Source organism: Hyaena hyaena, unplaced genomic scaffold (genome assembly GCF_003009895.1).
Source record: "Hyaena hyaena isolate Hyena2069 unplaced genomic scaffold, ASM300989v1 scaffold_155, whole genome shotgun sequence".
NCBI classification, from domain to species: domain Eukaryota; kingdom Metazoa; phylum Chordata; class Mammalia; order Carnivora; family Hyaenidae; genus Hyaena; species Hyaena hyaena.
The window spans coordinates 1,829,273-1,847,360 of NW_024080787.1; the positions used below are offsets into that span (position 1 = coordinate 1,829,273).

Consider the following 18,088-nt stretch of genomic DNA (forward strand, 5'->3'; position numbering starts at 1 on the left):
ACCATCTCTGTGGCTTCAGATCCCAGGTAGAGCTGTCAGTGAGCTGATGGGGCCTTGCACGGAGTGGTAGACACGGAACACACCTAGATTAATCCCCAGGTCTCTCGGACAGCTGTCAGTAATGATTTAGGCTGGACGCTAATAAGGAAGTCCGTTTTTATCCCTAGGAAGAAAACGACGATTGGAACCTTTTTCATAGGCTTACGAATCATCTCAGACTTTTGTTAACTACAGTCATTTTATGGTTTTTATTAATTGCAAAAATCCTCAAACAAAACCAACATAAAGTTAGAAAGTGATTCCCTGTGGCCTCCTTTCCCCAGAAGATTCATTTTTATCCCTCGTGTCTTTCTGTCGCTATAGCTTCTACTATAGAGAGGGAGGCATTGGGGTTCATCTTCCTCCCTGGGGATCGCCACCTGACTGACTGTCACCTGCAGTCTTACACATGCGTTAATTTAGTTTTTGGAAAAGGACCAATCTCCTCACTTCCACTCTCTCACATCAATCTCATTGTTTCTGTTTTTCATTGACAACTAGAAGAAACTGTCTATGTCTGTATCTATATGTGCCTTTTTCAGTTCCTGGGGAGCCAGAGCAAAGCTTGGTTTAAGCCCTGGGTTTCTGGTTCCCAAGTCGTAGCCATCACTTAAAAATATCTGGCTAATTGAGTACAAGGGCAGCACTGTGGTAAGAGATCATGTTTTGTACTACTGTACCAGGTGGCTTTTGGAATGTATACCTGGGTACCCAGCATATTCCCTCACAGGGTCACCGAGACCCTGTTACAACTTTGCTCCTTTGGCATTCTTGGGTTTTTAAGCCTTTGGGTGTGCTGTTTAAATGCACAATCGGCAGGGAAGGGGGCGCCTAACTGGCTTGGCTGGGCATCTGACTCTGGATCAGGTCACTATCTCACAGTTTGTGGGTTCAGTCAAGCTTCGCATCAGGCTCTGTGATGACAACTCAGAGTCTGGAGGCTGCTTCAGATTTTGTTTCCCTCTCTCTCTGCCCCTCCACCTCTCTCACTCTGCCTCTATCCCAAAATGGCTTCATAGGGGATGTGTTTGTGCTCTGGTTGGGACTGTGGCCCTAGCTGACACCTAAGGATTGCTCACAGTAAGCAGACTAGGGACCTGACGGGAGTAGAGGCATCAGAAGGGAGGCTTGGTCCCAGCTGGACATGTCAGAGCCTCAGAGACACTCTGCCAAGGGCGGGGCTCTTCTCCACGTGGAATTGAGCCGTCAGTGAAGGTCATCTGCCCAGGATGGACTGGTCTCTGTGCTCTCTCCCAGCCAGTGGCTGCCACTGCATTCCTGGGATCAGGACCTTCTGGTATGGCTGCATGAGTGTCCTGGAGTCAGTAGAAGATACTAGCAAATGGAAAATAACTGTTTGGTATGGCTTCCTGTGTCCAAACGTCTGAGAGGCACAGACTGTGGGTTGACTGTCGGTTGTTACCTGCACTGGAAGCAGGGATTGTGCAAGAGGAAAGGCTGTGGGCCACGAACCATGCAGGGTGTCCTGGAAGATGATGTTTCCATGCCCCAACCCCAAACTCTGGGCTAGGAGGCCCATAATTTTTTTCTGTGGGAAACACTTTTCTAGAATTTTGATGGAAACCAATGAGAAAGATAGGATTTTCTGGTTACTGATTTTCCAAGAATGTTAATGTAGCATCGATGAGGTGACAAGGGGGAAATCTCATCCATTGTCTAAGTCTCTTCCCCATTCCTTTCCACCCATCACTGGACTCGTAGACCCTGGTCTGTTGGAAGGCAGTCAAAGCTCTAGGTCACAGTTTCTTGACCTCAGCACTCCTGACAATCTAAGCCAGATCATCCTCTGTTAGGAGGCTGACTTGTGCGTGTAGGATATTTAGTGGCATCCCTGGCCTCCGCCCACTATATGCCAGTAGCTTTTCCTTACGCAGTTGTGAACCAATAATGTGTCCAGACTTTGCCAAATTTCTCCTGGGGGGCAAGATGCCCCTGGTTGAGAACCATCTTTGTTGCTGGGGGTAGGAAAGAAGAGAATTGCTGGCCTTGGGATAGGAGGAGGGACTGATGAGAATGTGCAGTTGGAGGAGGAAGACAGTCCTCCAGGCTTTGCAGAGGCAGCTATACAGCAAACCTGACTATTCCCCCAGCCTGCCTCGCCTCCCCCACAATATCCAGGCTGGCACAGAACTCCTGGCCTCGCGGCTGGCTTTGGTAAACCTCGCATGTTAGATGGCGGGACGTGTCTAGCATATCTTGTGCTTGTTTAGGAGAGAGTTAGATTTGAATAAGAAGAACGGTGGTGGCTGGACCCCGCTGATGTACGCCTCCTACATTGGACACGATACCATCGTGCACCTGCTGCTCGAGGCGGGGGTGAGTGTGAATGTGCCGACCCCGGAAGGGCAGACTCCACTGATGCTGGCTTCCAGCTGTGGCAACGAAAGCATCGCCTACTTTCTCCTCCAGGTGAGCTCCGAGGGGACTCAGGCCCAGAAACGTGAGGGGCTCCCGGCTCTGGCAGAGATGTGAACCACTGCAGACCATGGTGTGTGTGTGCGTGCTCGTGTAATCACTTCGATTCTTGCAGCGTGACAGCCTGGAAGGCGCCTGCCCCACACAGAGGAGCTGAGGCTGTAACGAGCATTCTGTGTTCTCTTGAAGCAAGGTGCCGAGCTGGAAATGAAGGACATTCAAGGCTGGACTGCCCTCTTCCACTGCACCAGCGCTGGGCATCAGCAGATGGTTAAGTTCCTCTTGGACAGTGGAGCGAATGCCAACGTGAGGTGATGATCAGGTCTTAGGTGGTCGCTCTAAGTCTGAGGAGGGCGGCTGGGGAGGCAGCCATTGGCTGGAGTGCAGAGTAGCCCCTGACTTGGGCAGAGGGGACAGTCCTGCCCAGCGTGGGGAGCTTGAGGATAGGCTTAGCTTTTTCCTGCATCTGTCAGAGAACACTGAGTGTAGCACTTTAAGTGCTCTGAGTCTCCCTTCCTTCCTTCCTTTCTTCCTTCCTTCCTTCCTTCATGTTTGTTTATGTATGAAAGAGAGCACAAGCAGGTGAGGGGCAGAGAGGAGGACAGAGGATCTGAAACGGACTCTGTCCTGACAGCAGGGAGTCTGATGTGGGGCCTGAACTTGCGAACCATGAGATCTTGACCTGAGCTGAAGTCAGATGCTTAATGGACTGGGCCACCCAGGCGCCCCTAAGCCTGAAAACTGGGGATGGCAGTACCTGTGTCATGGAGCTGTTAAAAGAATTCCGTGATCTGTCATACATCAGGGGCCTGGCCTCGTGAATGACACTCAGTTGACATGCATTAAATGCTAATTCCTTTCTCCTTCTAGCCTTTGTCTATGTCGGGTGAGGTGATGCTTTGAAAGCAGTCATGAGTTTTATAAGCTGGAAGGGGTGTTGTCGTCTAAAGCATGTCACAGTGATAATCCCCTTTCAGCACAGCAAGTCCCAGCCCTGCACCCACCTGGCACTGTGCACATCCCTGGCTGGAGCCGGTTCTTAGGAGATACACCCACTACTGTTTCATATGCCACTGGGGAAGAAGTGCCACTGATTAAAATGTCACTTGCCTGTTGATTTTAAGATAGATTCTGGCTTCACAGATGTTGAAATGCAAAAATGGTATGTCTTATAATGGATGAAACCCAGGTTTTAGCTTGGTTCCCGTCTTCTAGACCAGTATGAAGGAAAGTGAGGGACAGAAGGCATCTGTAGGCAGCACTGAGCAACTTATAAGCAAACACAAAAATAGGCCTCAGAGAGCAGGCAAAGTAAGGACAAGGTAGATGGTTCGTCCTGGAGCTTTTGTGGGGGGTTCCTGGAAGGTGTTGAGCTCAAGGCATAGGATCTGGATAGGTAGAAGGGAGACGCCGGCTTTCTGTGTGCAGTAAAGGGCAACAGCTGCTTTTTGTTTGTAATTAAAATGGAAATTTAAGAGATGGCAGGTGGCTGGGGCACCTGGGTGGCTCAGTCGGTTGAGCGGCTGACTTCGGCTCAGGTCATGATCTTGCGGTTCGTGAGTTTGAGCTTCGAGTTGGGCTCTGTGCTGACAGCTCAGAGCCTGGAGCCTGTTTCGGGTTCTGTGTCTCCTCTCTCTGCCTCTCCCCTGCTCATGCTCTGTCTTACTCTCAAAAATAAAACTAAAATGTTAAAAAAAAAAAAGAGAGAGATGACAGGTAGAAGCAGCTTAGGAGAGATTATTGGGGGCACCTGGGCAGCTCATTTGGCTAAGCATCCAACTTTTGGTGTTGGCTCAGGTCATGATCTCATGGTTGTGAGATTGAGACCCCTCTCAACATCTGCACTGACAGTATGGAGCTTGCTTGGGATTCTTTCTCTCCCTGTCTCTCTGCCCTTCCCCTGTTCTCTGTCTCCCTCTTTTTTTTTTTTTTTTAAAGTTCATTTATTTATTTTGGGAGATAGTGTGAGTGGCAGAAGGGCAGGGAGTGGGAGACAGAGAATGCCAAGCAGGCTCTGTGCTGGTAGCACAGAGCCCGACATGGGACAAATAAACTTTAAAAAAAAAAAGGAGTGTTGTTTGGGAGACATTGTCTTTAGGGAAAAAGACTAGAGCTGGGGATAGAACCAGAAGAGTTTATGAGGCTGATGTGTTGATGTGAACTTTTCTCATGTCTCCCCGTTGGTTCTGGTGAGAAGGAGACCTCTGTGTTTAGGGAACGGTGACTTGCACCAGCTTGGTTTTGTCTGCAGCAGGGAAGCTTCTGTGTGGCGAACTTCTCTCCACTAATTGTCTGACCATGGCCTCTATCTCGTAGGGAACCAATATATGGATTTACTCCTTTGATGGAAGCAGCCGCCGCTGGCCATGAAATAATTGTGCAGTATTTTCTCAATCATGTAAGTGACCCTGTTTATTAGCTTATACTTTAGTTACAGCAGGTGAGGAATCCTATCCTTGAAAAGCTATAAGAGGATTTCTGCAGCACGGAAATAGCTGCTTTCTATTTATTGAGCACATTTTCATTGTATCTGTTGATGGCCACGTATTGTGTAGCATTCGGATAAAGTGGTGAGTAAAAATAGACACCTATTCTTGTAATAAATTGGAAAATGCTATTATTTCAAAACTGTGGAAAATATATTTTAAAAAGTAAATAACTTGTCTCATTACTTAAAAACATTAGAGTAAGAATGCTAAGATTTCCTCCCTTTTCAACCACCCCCTGCTTCTCCTCAAGATGCCCATTTGGTTTGAGACTCCCAGACTCCTCTGCTTCGGACAGTGTACCTGTAGACAAGTACAAACGCAGTGCTTTTCGTTTTGAGCGGAGTGGGATTCTACTGTGTGTTACTCTGCAGCTTTTAGAAGATCACTTCATATGCACTACACATTTTTTCTTTCTACAGTATATATGGGTGTAATTAATCAGTTCCATAGTAGTTGAGAGTTAGGTTTCTTACATTTTACAGTTACAAACAGTGCTCCGGAGACTGTCCCTTTACAGGGAACTTCAGTGGGCATGCAGGTATTTCTGTATGTTGTGTTTCTGTAGGAGGGATTGCTGGCGCTCATATGTTAATCTTTTTTAATGTTTTTTTCTTTTTTATGATTGATTTTGAGAGAGTGCAAGCTGGGGAGGGGTAGAGAGAGACGGGGACAAAGGATCTGAAGCAGGCTCTGCACTGACAGCAGCAAGCCTGATGTGGGACTTAACTCACAAACCATGAGATCATGATCTGAGCCAAAGTCGGAAACTCAAGTGACTGAGCCACCCATGTGCCCCAACTCCAACATTAAATTGTAAATCAAAACTACTGAGATGTCTGTAATGTAAAAAGACAGACAATAATAAGAGTGGATGAGGATGTGGACAGTTGGAAGCCTCACACACTGCTGACAGGAATGTAATATGATGCAGCCTGTTTGGAAAACAGGCTGGCAGTTTCTCAAACAGTTAAACATAAAGCCACTCTCCTAGGTATCAATCCCAGAGGATTGAAAAGAGGTCCACGCAAACAGTTAAACACAATGTCCATAGCAGTGTTATTCACGGTAACCAAAAGATAGAAATCCACATGTGCATCAGCTGAAGATGGATACGTAAAATGTGGTCTTTTCACACAACAGAATATTATTCAGCCATAAAAAGGAGTGAAGTTCTGCACCTCTTACAACATGGATGACTGTGAAAATATTATGCTCAGTGATAGGAGCCAGACACAAAGGACCACATATTGTATGATTCTTTATGTTTGAAATATCCTGAACGAGCAGATCTGTAGAGATAGAAAGTAGATTAATGGTGGCCTAGGGCTGGCAGCAGGGGGTGGGAAGGGATGATCAGAGATGGGAATATTGTGGAGAGGGTAATAGTTAAGGGGTACAGGATCTCTTTCCAGGGTGAGAAAAATGTTCTGAAGTTGATTGTGGTGATGGCTGCATGCTTCTGACTTATACGCTGTAAGTGGGTGAATCATGGTATGTGAATTGTATCTTAATAAAGTGTTTAAAAAATTCCAGCAGGAGAAATAGAAGTCCTCACAAATTCCCACTGAAAACATTGTCTGTGTTGCTTCCCCACCAGTAATACGTGAAGGGGCCCACTTTCTCATGTCTTCACCAGTTCTGGAAGTGACTCGTCTTGAGTTTTTGCCAGTGTGGTGGGAGACACGGGATATCTCGTTTAGGTGTACTTATTAGAAAGGTTGAACATTTAAAGATGTATTTATTGGCCATTTGTGTTTATTTTATGAGTTTTATCTATTTTGGGGGCCCAGTTTATTAGATAGTTTTTGTTTTACTTACTCATTGGTAGCAACTTGAACATAATAAAATGTGAATATGTTGTTTTTCTCTGAAAAAGAGTTTGGGGACAGTACACTTAACACAAGACAGGGGTACAGGGAGCCTGTCTGCCCCCTTTGCCTCAGTCTCCTGCTCTCTTTCCACAGCTGCTTCTCAGCTTGCTTTTTTCTTGTCTTAACTGTTTGAGAGATTGTTCTGTATTAGTGTATGTTAAGCTCTCTCATCTCTCTCTTTTCATGGCGGCACAGCACTGTCTTGTAGGGATGGATCAGAGATTTAACAGTGGTCTGTGGATGGAATTAGGTCATTGCCAACCATTTGCTGTCACACACAGTGCTGTGGAGACTTTCTGCACGTACATCCCTGCACACGTGTGTGACCACATCTGTCTGGTTGAGTACTGAAGGTAGAATTTCACGTGGAGTGTAAGTACAGTCTTAACATAGGTGTTGCCCACTTGCCATCCGAAGAACAAACTGTACCCACTTACAGTGTCTCCACAGCAGCAAGAATTATGAACCTTACATTTTTATTATTTTTGAGAGAGAGAGAGAGAGAGAGACAGAGTGTGAGTTTGGGAGGGGCAGAGAGAGAGGGAGACACAGGATCTGAAGCAGGCTCCAGGCTCCGCACTGTCAGCACAGAGCCGGACACGGGGCTGGAATCCACCAACCGTGAGATCATGACCTGAGCTGGAGTTGGATGCTTAACCAACTGAGCCACCCAGGCACCCCTCTTTTCTTTAATTTTTTTTTTTTTATGTTTGTTTATTTTGAGAGAGAGCATATGCAAGTGGGGGAGGGGCAGAGAGAGGAGGGGACAGAGAATCTTAAGTAGGCACCACACTCAGCACAGAGCCCGCTGCAGAGCTTGATCCCACAGTTGTGAGATCAAGACCTGAGCTGAAATCAAGAGTCATATGCTTAACTGATCGAGTCACCCAGGCGCCCCTTGAAGTACTTTCATGATACAGAAAAGCACAGAAGATAAATCAAATACAAGCCCACATGATCCTGAGGTGACCTCTATCCAGATGTTGGTCTGTACCTTTCTGTCCCTGAGTATATACTTTCATCATGCACTGTGTGACCTTAAGGAATGCACAGGTTGTTTTATATATTTTAAAGATATATGTAAATAACATGTTGGATTGTTAAGTGTCACACAAGGGAGGTACTCTGGTACCTGGAGATACAGTTCAATAAAAAAAAATTTTTTTTAATGTTTTTATTTATTTTTGAGAGACTGAGACAGAGATAGCATAAGCAGGGGAGGGTCAGAGAGAGAGGGAGACACAGAATCTGAAACAGGCTCCAGGCTCTGAGCTAGCTGTCAGCACAGAGCCCGATGCGGGGCTCAAACTCACACAAACTGTGAGATCATGACCTGAGCTGAAGTCGGATGCTTAACCGACTGAGCCACCCAGGCAGCCCATAGTTCATTCATTTTGACAGCTCTGTGTGTATTGAACATATGAGTATTTTACATTTATCCATTCCTTCCTTAGTGGACATTTAAGTTGTTTCCACTTTGCCAATCCTGACAGGGCTGTGGTTCTCATTTTTTACCTGTCTTCTCAAGCATGTGTGAAGGAATTTTAAAGAAATCAGAGTATATTCTTCAAGTAGAATTTTTTGTGTGTAGCGTGGGTGACTCTTCACTAGACAGTATTAACTGACTTTCTTGATTAATGTTCTGATTGTTCTAGCTCCCATCCCTCACTTCCTGAATAGCACTTGGTACCTGCTCTCAGACGAGCTGGTTCCTATTGATTTTTGCCTGTCTCTGATTTCTGGTGAGGTGCATTGTTTCATATGTTTATCAGCCATTTGGACTTTCTTTTCTGCAAATAATTATTCTTTGAAGATAATTCCACTTACATGGACTAGGCACCCTTAAGACCTAGCAGCATAGGGTCAAGAATAGAGGAGTATGAGCTCAAACCTGTAAAAAGCATAACCTCTGCTTCTGAGTTTAGAGTTTGATTTTAAATAAGGTAGAACTGGAAGTCATGAGACATTCATATAATATTTTAGGTGGAAAACATTGGAAAATCAGAGACCTTAGATAATTTATCTACTGTGCAGATCATGCCCCTCGTTTGGTACCTTTATTCCCCAGCTGGGTGTGAGATTGTGTGTTGTGGGCAACTTGTATTGAGGGGCAACAAACTGAATTGGATTTCTTTTGGAAATTTTTTGAAATTTTGAAATAACTTCAGACTTAAATGTCAAAGTAATACAAAGAATTGACGTACCTTCATTAGATTCCCCAAATATTAACATTTAATCTCGTTTTCTTGATCAGTCTTTCTTTATATACATATTACCTTTTTAGAACCATTTGAAAGTAAGTTGCTGACATAATGCCCTTTTCCCCCCTTAGTACTTTAGTATGTATTTCCTAAAAACAGTTTTGTCTTTCGTAATCACATACTATGATCAAACTCAGGAAATCAACTGTGAGTTCTCCCTCTAGAGCATTAATCAGAAATAGAAGGTGTTGGTCAATTTGTCATGATTGCTTTGTGGCTGCGGGGGGCAGGCACGGCCAGGAGTGTGTGACTGATGGCCCAGGTTGTTCCTCTGCTGGAGAGGCTGTGTGGCTATCCCTGCATAGATGCTCCTTTGCTCCTCATTCCCTGAAGATTTCCTTCTGCCCAGTAATGGTTAGATCTCAGGGAACCAGAGGGGCGGGCTCCAGAGCCAGTCCCCAGTCCTGGAGACAGAACCGCATGAGGCTGTACACCTCGTGCTCTGCGAGGGCAGGAGAGGGGTGTAGCTGCCTCCCTTGTACTCAGTTCCCCTTCTTCCTGGGTGGGCCAGGCTCTCACAGCTGCATCAAGGCAGGATGGTCTGGGCATGATTAGGTTAGGTTAGATCAGATTAGATTAAGAGAGCTGAGGTGATGCCACGGCCTCCACGTGATAAGTGCGCCGCCATCCTCTTAGGACGACAAAGGTTTGATCACGTTTTCCTGTCAGTGAGAAGGAGTTTTGATCACGTACTTCTCTAGTAATATGTACATTATGAAATAGGAAGAAAAACCCCCAAAATGTAACGGATAAATAAACAAATTCTAGTATTTTCTTCCCTTACCTCAGGGACCTTGTTCTCGATTCTGTTTTCTTCCTCATTTACTTATTAAGGAATAGCATTACTGCCTTTTCCCCTTCACTATAATCTGAGGTTGAAGTCTTCCAGGCTTAAAAACAGATGATAGTTGGAACCCTATGGTAAAGATGGTGGTGTTTGTTTTGGTTGAAACGTTTGGGTTTTTCTATCAAATTGAAACTAGAAAGTCTCCCTCTTCCCCTCCCCCAATTTCATTGGGTAGAACCGACAGACATCCCTGTATAAGTTAGGGTGTGTGGTGTAGTGATGTCACTTACATGCATCGCGAAGTGATGACCACGTTGTATTTGGGGAGTGTCCACATCTCATGTAGACATGGACACAGAGATGGATTGTTTCCTTGTGAGAACTCAGGACTTACTCTCCACAACTTCCATATATATCATATGGCAGTGTTCACTTCACTCATCATAAATTTCTTATAGTTGGAAACTTGTGCCTTTTGACTACCTTCATTCTGTTTCCACTTCCAGACCCATCTAGAAATGATCTTTGAAGGCCGAAGTTTTAATAGCTGATTTCTAACCAGAGAGCTCTTGAAAGTAAGGAATTACAGAAAGTAAAACTCAGTTATGGTCTTGTGAAAATGGAGTTTTGTCCTACCAGAGGACATGTGATAATCACCTTTTATGCTAGGCTCAACCGAGCCTGTCAGTTGATCATGAGTTTTCAAAATAGGGCAGAAGATTCCATAAATAAATGTTTATTGTACAGTGATAATATCTTATAAAAGAATTAGCACAGTGATGCAAAAAGAAATCCAGAATTATTCATAATCCCATCACCCAGATATCACACATGTTAATAACTCATTGAGTATCCTGATTTTTTTTGTAAGTTGATTTATGTGTTTTGAAAGAGAATCCTAAGCAGGCTCTGTGCTGTCAGCACAGAGCCGATGCAGAGCTAGAACTCATGAACTGTGAGATCATGACCTAAGCTGAAGTTTGAACACTTAACCAACTGATTCACCCAGGTGCCCCCTCCTGTTTTTTCTTAAATAAATATTTTAAGTTAAAGTGGAGTCCCACTATACAGAATGTTTTGCAATACGCTTTTTTGTTCTCTTAATGGGGTCTTGTGCACCCCTGTCCGTGTCAGTACGTGCATTTGGATCTGTCATATAAATGGAGGACTGGTGTTCCACTTGACAGATCTCACTTAGTTCGCTGATTCCTGATTTTAGGCTTTTCCGTGGTTTTGACCACGATGAAGGCTGAGGGGGATATCCTAAATGTTAGTGTATGTCCTTAATTTTTTCCTGAGGCTAAATTCCTGCAAGCGGAATTGCTGGTCAGAGGTGTGTGCACGTTTAACTTCTGCTGGTTTGTCCTGCGGAGCACTGAGCTCCACCATCATCCACCAACCAGACTGCTTGGTTGAAGCTTTTAAAATGGAAAGCTCATCTTTTGTACTTTTAAAGTAAGCTGCTCATGAATAGTGAATTTAGAAAATAGAGAGGATTAGGAAGATGGGGAAAATCCCCTTATCCTACTGCTTAGAAATAATATTAACAGTTTGGGCACACTTGCTTCTGGTGTTGATATCTGTATTCATTTTTTGTTTTGCCTTGTTTTGCTGTTATTATAATGTAGATATAGCTTTGTATCGTGATCTTTTTTTTTTTTTTTTTTAATGTTTACTTACTTTGGGGGTGGGCAGAGCACGAGCAGGGGAGGGGCAGAGAGAGGGGGAGACACAGAATCCAAAAACGCTCTGTGCTGACAGCTCAGAGCCTGACACGGGGCTCAAACCCATGAACCTTGAGATCATGACCTGAGCCCAAGTCAGACACTTAACTAACTGAGTCACCCAGGCACCCCTCCCAATAAATTATTTTTTAATTCAGGTATATACATTTTTTTTCTTTTGTTTTTGTTTTTTTCAGAGAGAGAGAGAGAGCGCGCGAGAGCGCACTGAAGGAGGAGCAGAGGGAGCGGGAGAGAGAGAATCTTGGGCTTCACGCCCAGTGCAGAACCCAACTTGGGGCTCCATCTCACAACTGTGAGATCATGACCTGAACAAAATCAAGAGTCGAACTCTTAACCAGCTGAGCCACCTAGGCGCCCCTATGTTGTTTTTAGACGTAGTGCTGCTGCACACGTGATAGACTACCATGTAGTGTCAGTATAGCTTTCACATGCACTGGGAAACCAAAACACTCACTGGACTTGGTTTGTTGGGATACTTTCTTGCAGCAGTCTACCCTTGCACCTGCAGTATCTCTGAGGTTTGCCTGTATAAGGTATATATTTTCATGACTTTTTCCTTAAGTTTACTTACTTATTTTGAGAGAGAGTAAGCAGGGGAGGGCAGAGAGAGGAGAGAGTGTCAAGAATCAGACAGTCAACTGACTGAGCCACCTAGGTACCCCTATATTTTCATGATTTTAAAAAATATACAGGGGGAGTGGGAGGCTCAGTCGGTTGGGTCTCCAACTTCAGCTATGGTCATGATGTCACAGTTGGTGGGTTTGAGCAATGCATCAGGTTCTGTGCTGACAGCTCGGAGCCTGGAGCCTGCTTCAGACTCTGCGTGTCCTTCTCTCTGCCCCTCCCCCACTTGTGCACTGACCTCGTGCTCTCTCTCTCAAAGAATAAATAAACTTAAAAAAAATATATATATATATAAATGAAAATAGTATAAACTACAGGCTTAAAAAAAGCCAAACAATAAAACTTAGAGGAAAATCAATAAAAGGTTTAGGAATAAGCATTAAAAAGAAAACCTATGTAGTTTTCTTACACTTCTCCATCCCAGAGTGTTAGAACTATGAACAGATTTCTACGTAAGGGAGTCCTGCTACATAAATGGGAGACATAGACTTCTGCAGTGTGTTTTTCAGTGTTAGCAAAATATCACAAACTTGCTTCCACATCAGTACAGAGAAACCTGCCCATTCTTTCTGATCCAGCACTTGATAATATTGGTATGCCTTAATTCATGTAACCATTCACACATTAATGGGTATATTTGTTTCCTGTGGCTGCTGTTAACAATTTAACATAAACTTGGGGGGCTTAAAACATAGAAATTTATTTTCTCACAGTTATGGATGCCAGAAGTCCAGGATCAAGGTGTCAGCAGGGCCAAGTCCCCTCCAAAGGCTTCAGGGAGGAATGCTTCCTTTCCTCTCTGAACTTCTGGTTGCTCCTGGTGTTTCTTGGCTTGTAGATGCATCATTCCAGTCCCTGTCTCTGTCATCACATGGCTGTGTCCCTGTCTTCTTTTCCTCATAAGGACACCTTATAACTTGTATGTTGTAAAGATAGACTATTGTCCTTTCAAAAACTTGGCTATACCAAGTATTTGTAAATACCAGCATTTATGGCCATAACATAGCTGACTCTTCCCCTGTTTACAGTGTCCCCAGGGTTTTGTTACAGCAGATATGTTCTACCAAACACCTGTGTCATACAAGCTTTCTCTTTTATTTGGGTAATTTCCTTAGGAGAGAGTCATAGGAGTGGAATCGATTGTGCGAAGACTAGAAGTACATTTTAGGGCTTTGGCTAAAAATTTCCAGAGTCTTCTTCAGAAGGATGGTGCTGTCGTTGTGATTATGACTTTTAAAAGCTGCTTCCCTAGTGAAGCTGCTGTCTGCAGTTTTCTCTGTGTGGAGAGAAATGGAGCGAGTTGGACATGCCCACATTCGAAGGGTGAAGGTCGGGCTCTGGCTCCAGCACCTGCAGGGCACCCCTCCCCGTGTGAATGTGTCCTTCCCCACCTGGGGCACGTGCCAGGCTCTCCCTTAAGCACCTGCCCGTCTGGCTGGGAAAGCCCACGAATGAGGCTGAGGAGCTGCCAGGACTCTCTGGTGGCTACACTGCTGCCAGCGAGCCCCTCCCCAGGGGCCCCCACCTTGTCCTTAAGGTGCCTTCTCTTTCTCATATAGATGTGGGGTTGTTGAGGGGCCAGGGCAAGACCTTTCCAGGGTGGTGAGAAGCCGGTGCGCTCCCTGGCCACGGTCCAGTGTCTGCACCAGGGAAGCTATGGTGCTTTACGGGGGAGGTTCCTAGCGCTTGTTCTTTCATGAACTTTCACAGGGAGTCAGAGTGGACACGAGAGACCACAGTGGAGCCACGGCCCGGATGCTGGCCAAGCAGTATGGACATATGAAGATCGTGGGGTTGATAGACGCTCACTCGCCTCCTCTGCCCAAGAGCCTCTACCGGAGCCCAGGTACCTACTTTTGCGCCCTCTGCTGGAGTTCCGCGGGGGGGGGGGGGGGGGGGGGGGGGAGGGAGAAAGACCCCCGCCCCCGCAGCCCTGCCAAGAGACCTCTGCGTTCCCCGTGACTCCACTCTGCAGTCAAGGTTGAGGCTTGCTGGTCTGAGAGGAGAGACACGGTAGAGTGTAGGGTGGTTCCTGCCAGGCCGAAGGTGTGCACAGGATGCCAGGTGCCCAGGGAGAGGCGGCACGGCGGCCTCACAAAGGGGATTGCTTTCAGTTGTTTCTGCACTTTGCTTGTGGGGCTTATTGCTATGTGAAATATCTTAATTTTATATAGTCAAATTCATCAGTCTTGTACTGCCTTTAGATTTGGGGTCACAGAACATCTTTGTGCCTTGGTTGTCTAAGAATTTGCCTGTTTTCTTCTGGTACTTCCATGGTTTCATTTTTTATATTCAGTTTTTTGATCCATTTATACTTTATTGTCATGCGTGGTGGTGTGACGTGTGGCTTTTTTCAGATGGCTTTCCCATTGTTCTGGCTTCATGAAATTATTTAACAGTCCGTCTCTGACCTGGTGATCTGAGAAGCTATCTTTGCTCTATATTCTGAATTTCCGTTTGTGCCCATGTCTTTTCTGGACCTCTGTTGTGTACCCCAGGTCTGTGTGTCCACACAGCAGACCCATGCTGTTGTAAATTTGCAGAGGCTTTTTGCCTCTCGTTGGGCCAGTCCCCCTGCAGCCTTTCCTTTTCAGCATTCCGTGGCTATTGATGTTTTGTGTGTGTGAACTTGAACACCAACTTGGATAGCTGCTTAAAAACAGCATGTTATTGAGATTGTGGCAAATTTATAAATCAACTACCCTTTCATGCTTTTGAGTCAGACTCTATAAACAGGGGACCTCTTTTGTTCATGTGTGCTTTTGTGTCTACAGGAGGGTTTAAAATTTTTCCTCATAGACATTTTGCATAGAACTTGTTTTTTATTCCCAAGTGCCTGATTTTCTTTGTTGCTGTTGTAAGTTGGGTCTCACTGCTGCTTGATGCTCTGCTTCTTGTCTGTGAGGAGGAAGGCTCTTGGTGTCTGTATCCAACTTCATATTCTGCTGCCATTCTGAATTCTTTCGTTGTTCAAATTATTGATTCTGTAGGGTTTTCCAGGTATGCTACCATATAATCTGCACATAGAGATAGATTTACTATTTCTTTCTGATTTTTGTACCTCTGGTTTCTTTCATTTAGTTACATTGGCTACTACTTCTCGTAAAGGTGTTGAACATAGTGTGAATAGTGGGCTTTCACCAGGTCCTGACCTTAGCGGAAATGCCACCTTAGGTAAGACACTGATTCTAAGAGTAAGGTGTGCATATATTTTATCGTGTTGAGAATTTGTCATTTTCTATATTCCTGAGTATTTTTTACAGCCATGAGTGTTGAATTCTGTCAAAGGCTTTTTCAGCATCTATGGAGATGATTATTAATTTTCTCCTTAAATCTAATAGAGTATATTAATGAATTTCCTAATAATGAGCCAACTTTACTTGCTTGGCAGAATTCTCACGCGGTATATTATTTTCTTACTGTGATGTTGGACTCTGTTTTCTGGTATTTTATTTAGTGTTTCTGTAAGGCTGTTCATTTATAAATGGTATTTGTGATTTTCTGTTTTATCTTTAACAGGTGTAGGTGTCAATATGGTACTTCATACAAAGTATGTGAAAGTTTTCCTTTTTGTCTCTGGAACAGTTTATGCAGCATTGGTACCCCGTGGTGGTATGTGTTTTTTTTGTTGTTGTTTGTTTGTTAATTTTCTTTTTAATTTATTTTAGAGAGAGAGTGTGAGCAGGGGAGGGGCAGACAGAAGGGAAAAGAGGATCTGAAGCAGGCTCTGCCCTGACAGCAAAGAGCCGGATATATGGGGCTCAAATGCACGAACCGTGAGGTCATAACCTGAGCTGAAGTCAGAAGCTCAACCGAGTGAGCCACCCAGGTGCCCTGTACCCTCTGGTTTGTGAAGATTTGGAAGGATTCTCCTGTGAAACCATCTGGGCCTGGTCCCTCTTTGTGAGGTGGCTCCTGATGTTTTTCTGGTTTTCTGCTTAAGCTTTCTCACTTCACAGGTGCCAAGTTTGGTAAACTGTACTTTCCTAGGAAATGCTTTCATTTCAGGATTTCAAACTTACTTAGATAGATGTCTGCAAAATTGTTTTTGTCTGCATCCTTCTAAAAAGTTTCAGTGGTTATTTTCCCATGTCATTTTCCATCTTGCCTGTCTTCTGTCTCAGTCCTGTCTCTTTTTTGATCTCATTCATTGTTTGGTGATTTTCTTACTTTCCTGAAGTAGTTATTTTCCACCCAAATCTCTTCTTCCTTGAGCACCTAGTAACTGAGTCTTCATTTAAAAATTTTGACTTTTAGTGTTTACGTGTTTGTGTGTGTGTGTGTGTTTTTAAGATTTTATTTTCAAGTAATGTCTGTGCCCAATGTGGGACTCAGACTCAACAACTCTGAGATCAAGAGTTGCATGGTCTACCAGCTGAGCCAGCCAGGTGCCCCACTGACCTTGGTTTTTCACTTATTTCCTGGGTTCAGTTTTCCTTTCTCACTGTTGTGTGCGCATGCCTGTGTCTTTTTGGTCTCAGTTTTGGATTTCTGAGTCAGGATGCTTTTTCCTATCCCATGATGCTTGATTAAGGATATACCCCCCTTTGGGGCTCCTGGGGCACTCAGTCTGTAGAGCATCCGACTCTTTTTTTTTAATAGTTTATTGTCAAGTTGGTAGGGCATCCAACTCTTGATCCCAGGGTTGGCCCACATTGAGCAGGGAGCCTACTTAAAACAAATTATCCTCTCAGAGCATCACAGAGTGTTAAGAGTTTTCTCATCTCCTCCTTTATGGTGGTGGTTTGAGGGACTAGCATATTCCCACGCTGGTGTCCAGCCCCTGTCTCTGCCTCCTCCCTGGAGTAGCTGTGCGCACGGATCGCCGTAGCCCTTCACCTCCAGGGCTTGGTGGCCTGGCCGCAGTGAGGGTCCTGCTTCAGGACTCCCTTCTTCCCAGTGTCTCAGGGGGAGTCCTTACTGGATGGGTTTATTTCCTGTGGGTTTTATTTGGAGGCGGATGTAGTTAGGCCAAGCCAGAGTCCTTGATGTGCTTTTATCTTGTCAGATCCTGAACTTCCCCTGCTCGCTTTTTCTGTTCACTGTTCAGTTTCCATAAGGTGCTTCCCAGAAGTGGGACCGTTCTGCTCCCTGACGTCCCACGTGCAGTTTGAAGTTGCTTCTCCGGGGCTGTGCTTCCCTTAGCCAGGACTCTTCAGTATTCCTGCTACAGAATGGACTCTTTTTGGCAGCAACGCTGGCTCTTCTCTCCCCTCGTCTCTCTTGGGGTGCGGCTTTTTTCTAGATCTACTTGCTCCCTGTGGAGGCTGCGTGAGCAGAAAGTCTCTTCGAGAAGAGAAGTGGGTGTGTCTCCACTTGACAGAGCAAGGAAGGAGGGGATCAGGGGTGCTCTCTCCTGTCCAGTTCTGTGGACGGGTGGGGATTGCTTGGCTCTGTCTGTAGTCCCTGCTGATTTGTCAGGGTTAAGAGGATGTGCTGGGGGCAGGTGCACATTCACAGAGCTGCCTTTGCCTTGCTTATCCCCCCTCTCTTGCCCTTTTATTCCTTATGACTCCTCCATCTACTGCCTGGGTGGGACCACACAGTCTCCTGGTGGCATCGACCCTGGAGGGCAGAGAGTGAGCTGAGTGGGGGAGAGAGATGATGGCAGCCTGGGGTCCCTGGCCACATTTGGATCCAGAGTCAGTAACTCCCTTGCTCGTAGGCTGTCGCTGCCCTGAGCTGTCCACATGCTGAACTGTACTGCTCCTCTCCCACAGCCTGGCTCAGCCTGGCCTCCTGATGAGCAGGGAAGGGCAGTGTCGGGGAGGGGCTCCTGTGGCATTTGAGCCCAGGGTACCAGCCCAAGAGTGAGGTCTTTTTTTTTTTTTTTTTT

General features: G+C 45.3%; 1 protein-coding gene across 5 annotated transcripts in view; it reads left to right on the forward strand.

The window, feature by feature from the left end:
* ANKS3 (ankyrin repeat and sterile alpha motif domain containing 3) overlaps positions 1-18,088 on the forward strand; it is a 31,278-nt gene that overhangs the window by 2,989 nt on the left and 10,201 nt on the right. For 3 of the 5 annotated variants that reach the window (XM_039239290.1, XM_039239291.1, XM_039239292.1), the window contains exons 3-6: positions 2,271-2,469; positions 2,665-2,786; positions 4,792-4,873; positions 13,963-14,098. In XM_039239290.1, the coding sequence (XP_039095221.1) occupies positions 2,271-2,469; positions 2,665-2,786; positions 4,792-4,873; positions 13,963-14,098 (539 nt within the window). Of the gene's footprint in view, positions 1-2,270; positions 2,470-2,590; positions 2,787-4,791; positions 4,874-13,962; positions 14,099-18,088 lie in introns of those variants that run through there. The other 2 variants (XM_039239293.1, XM_039239294.1) reach the window with 2 other exon arrangements.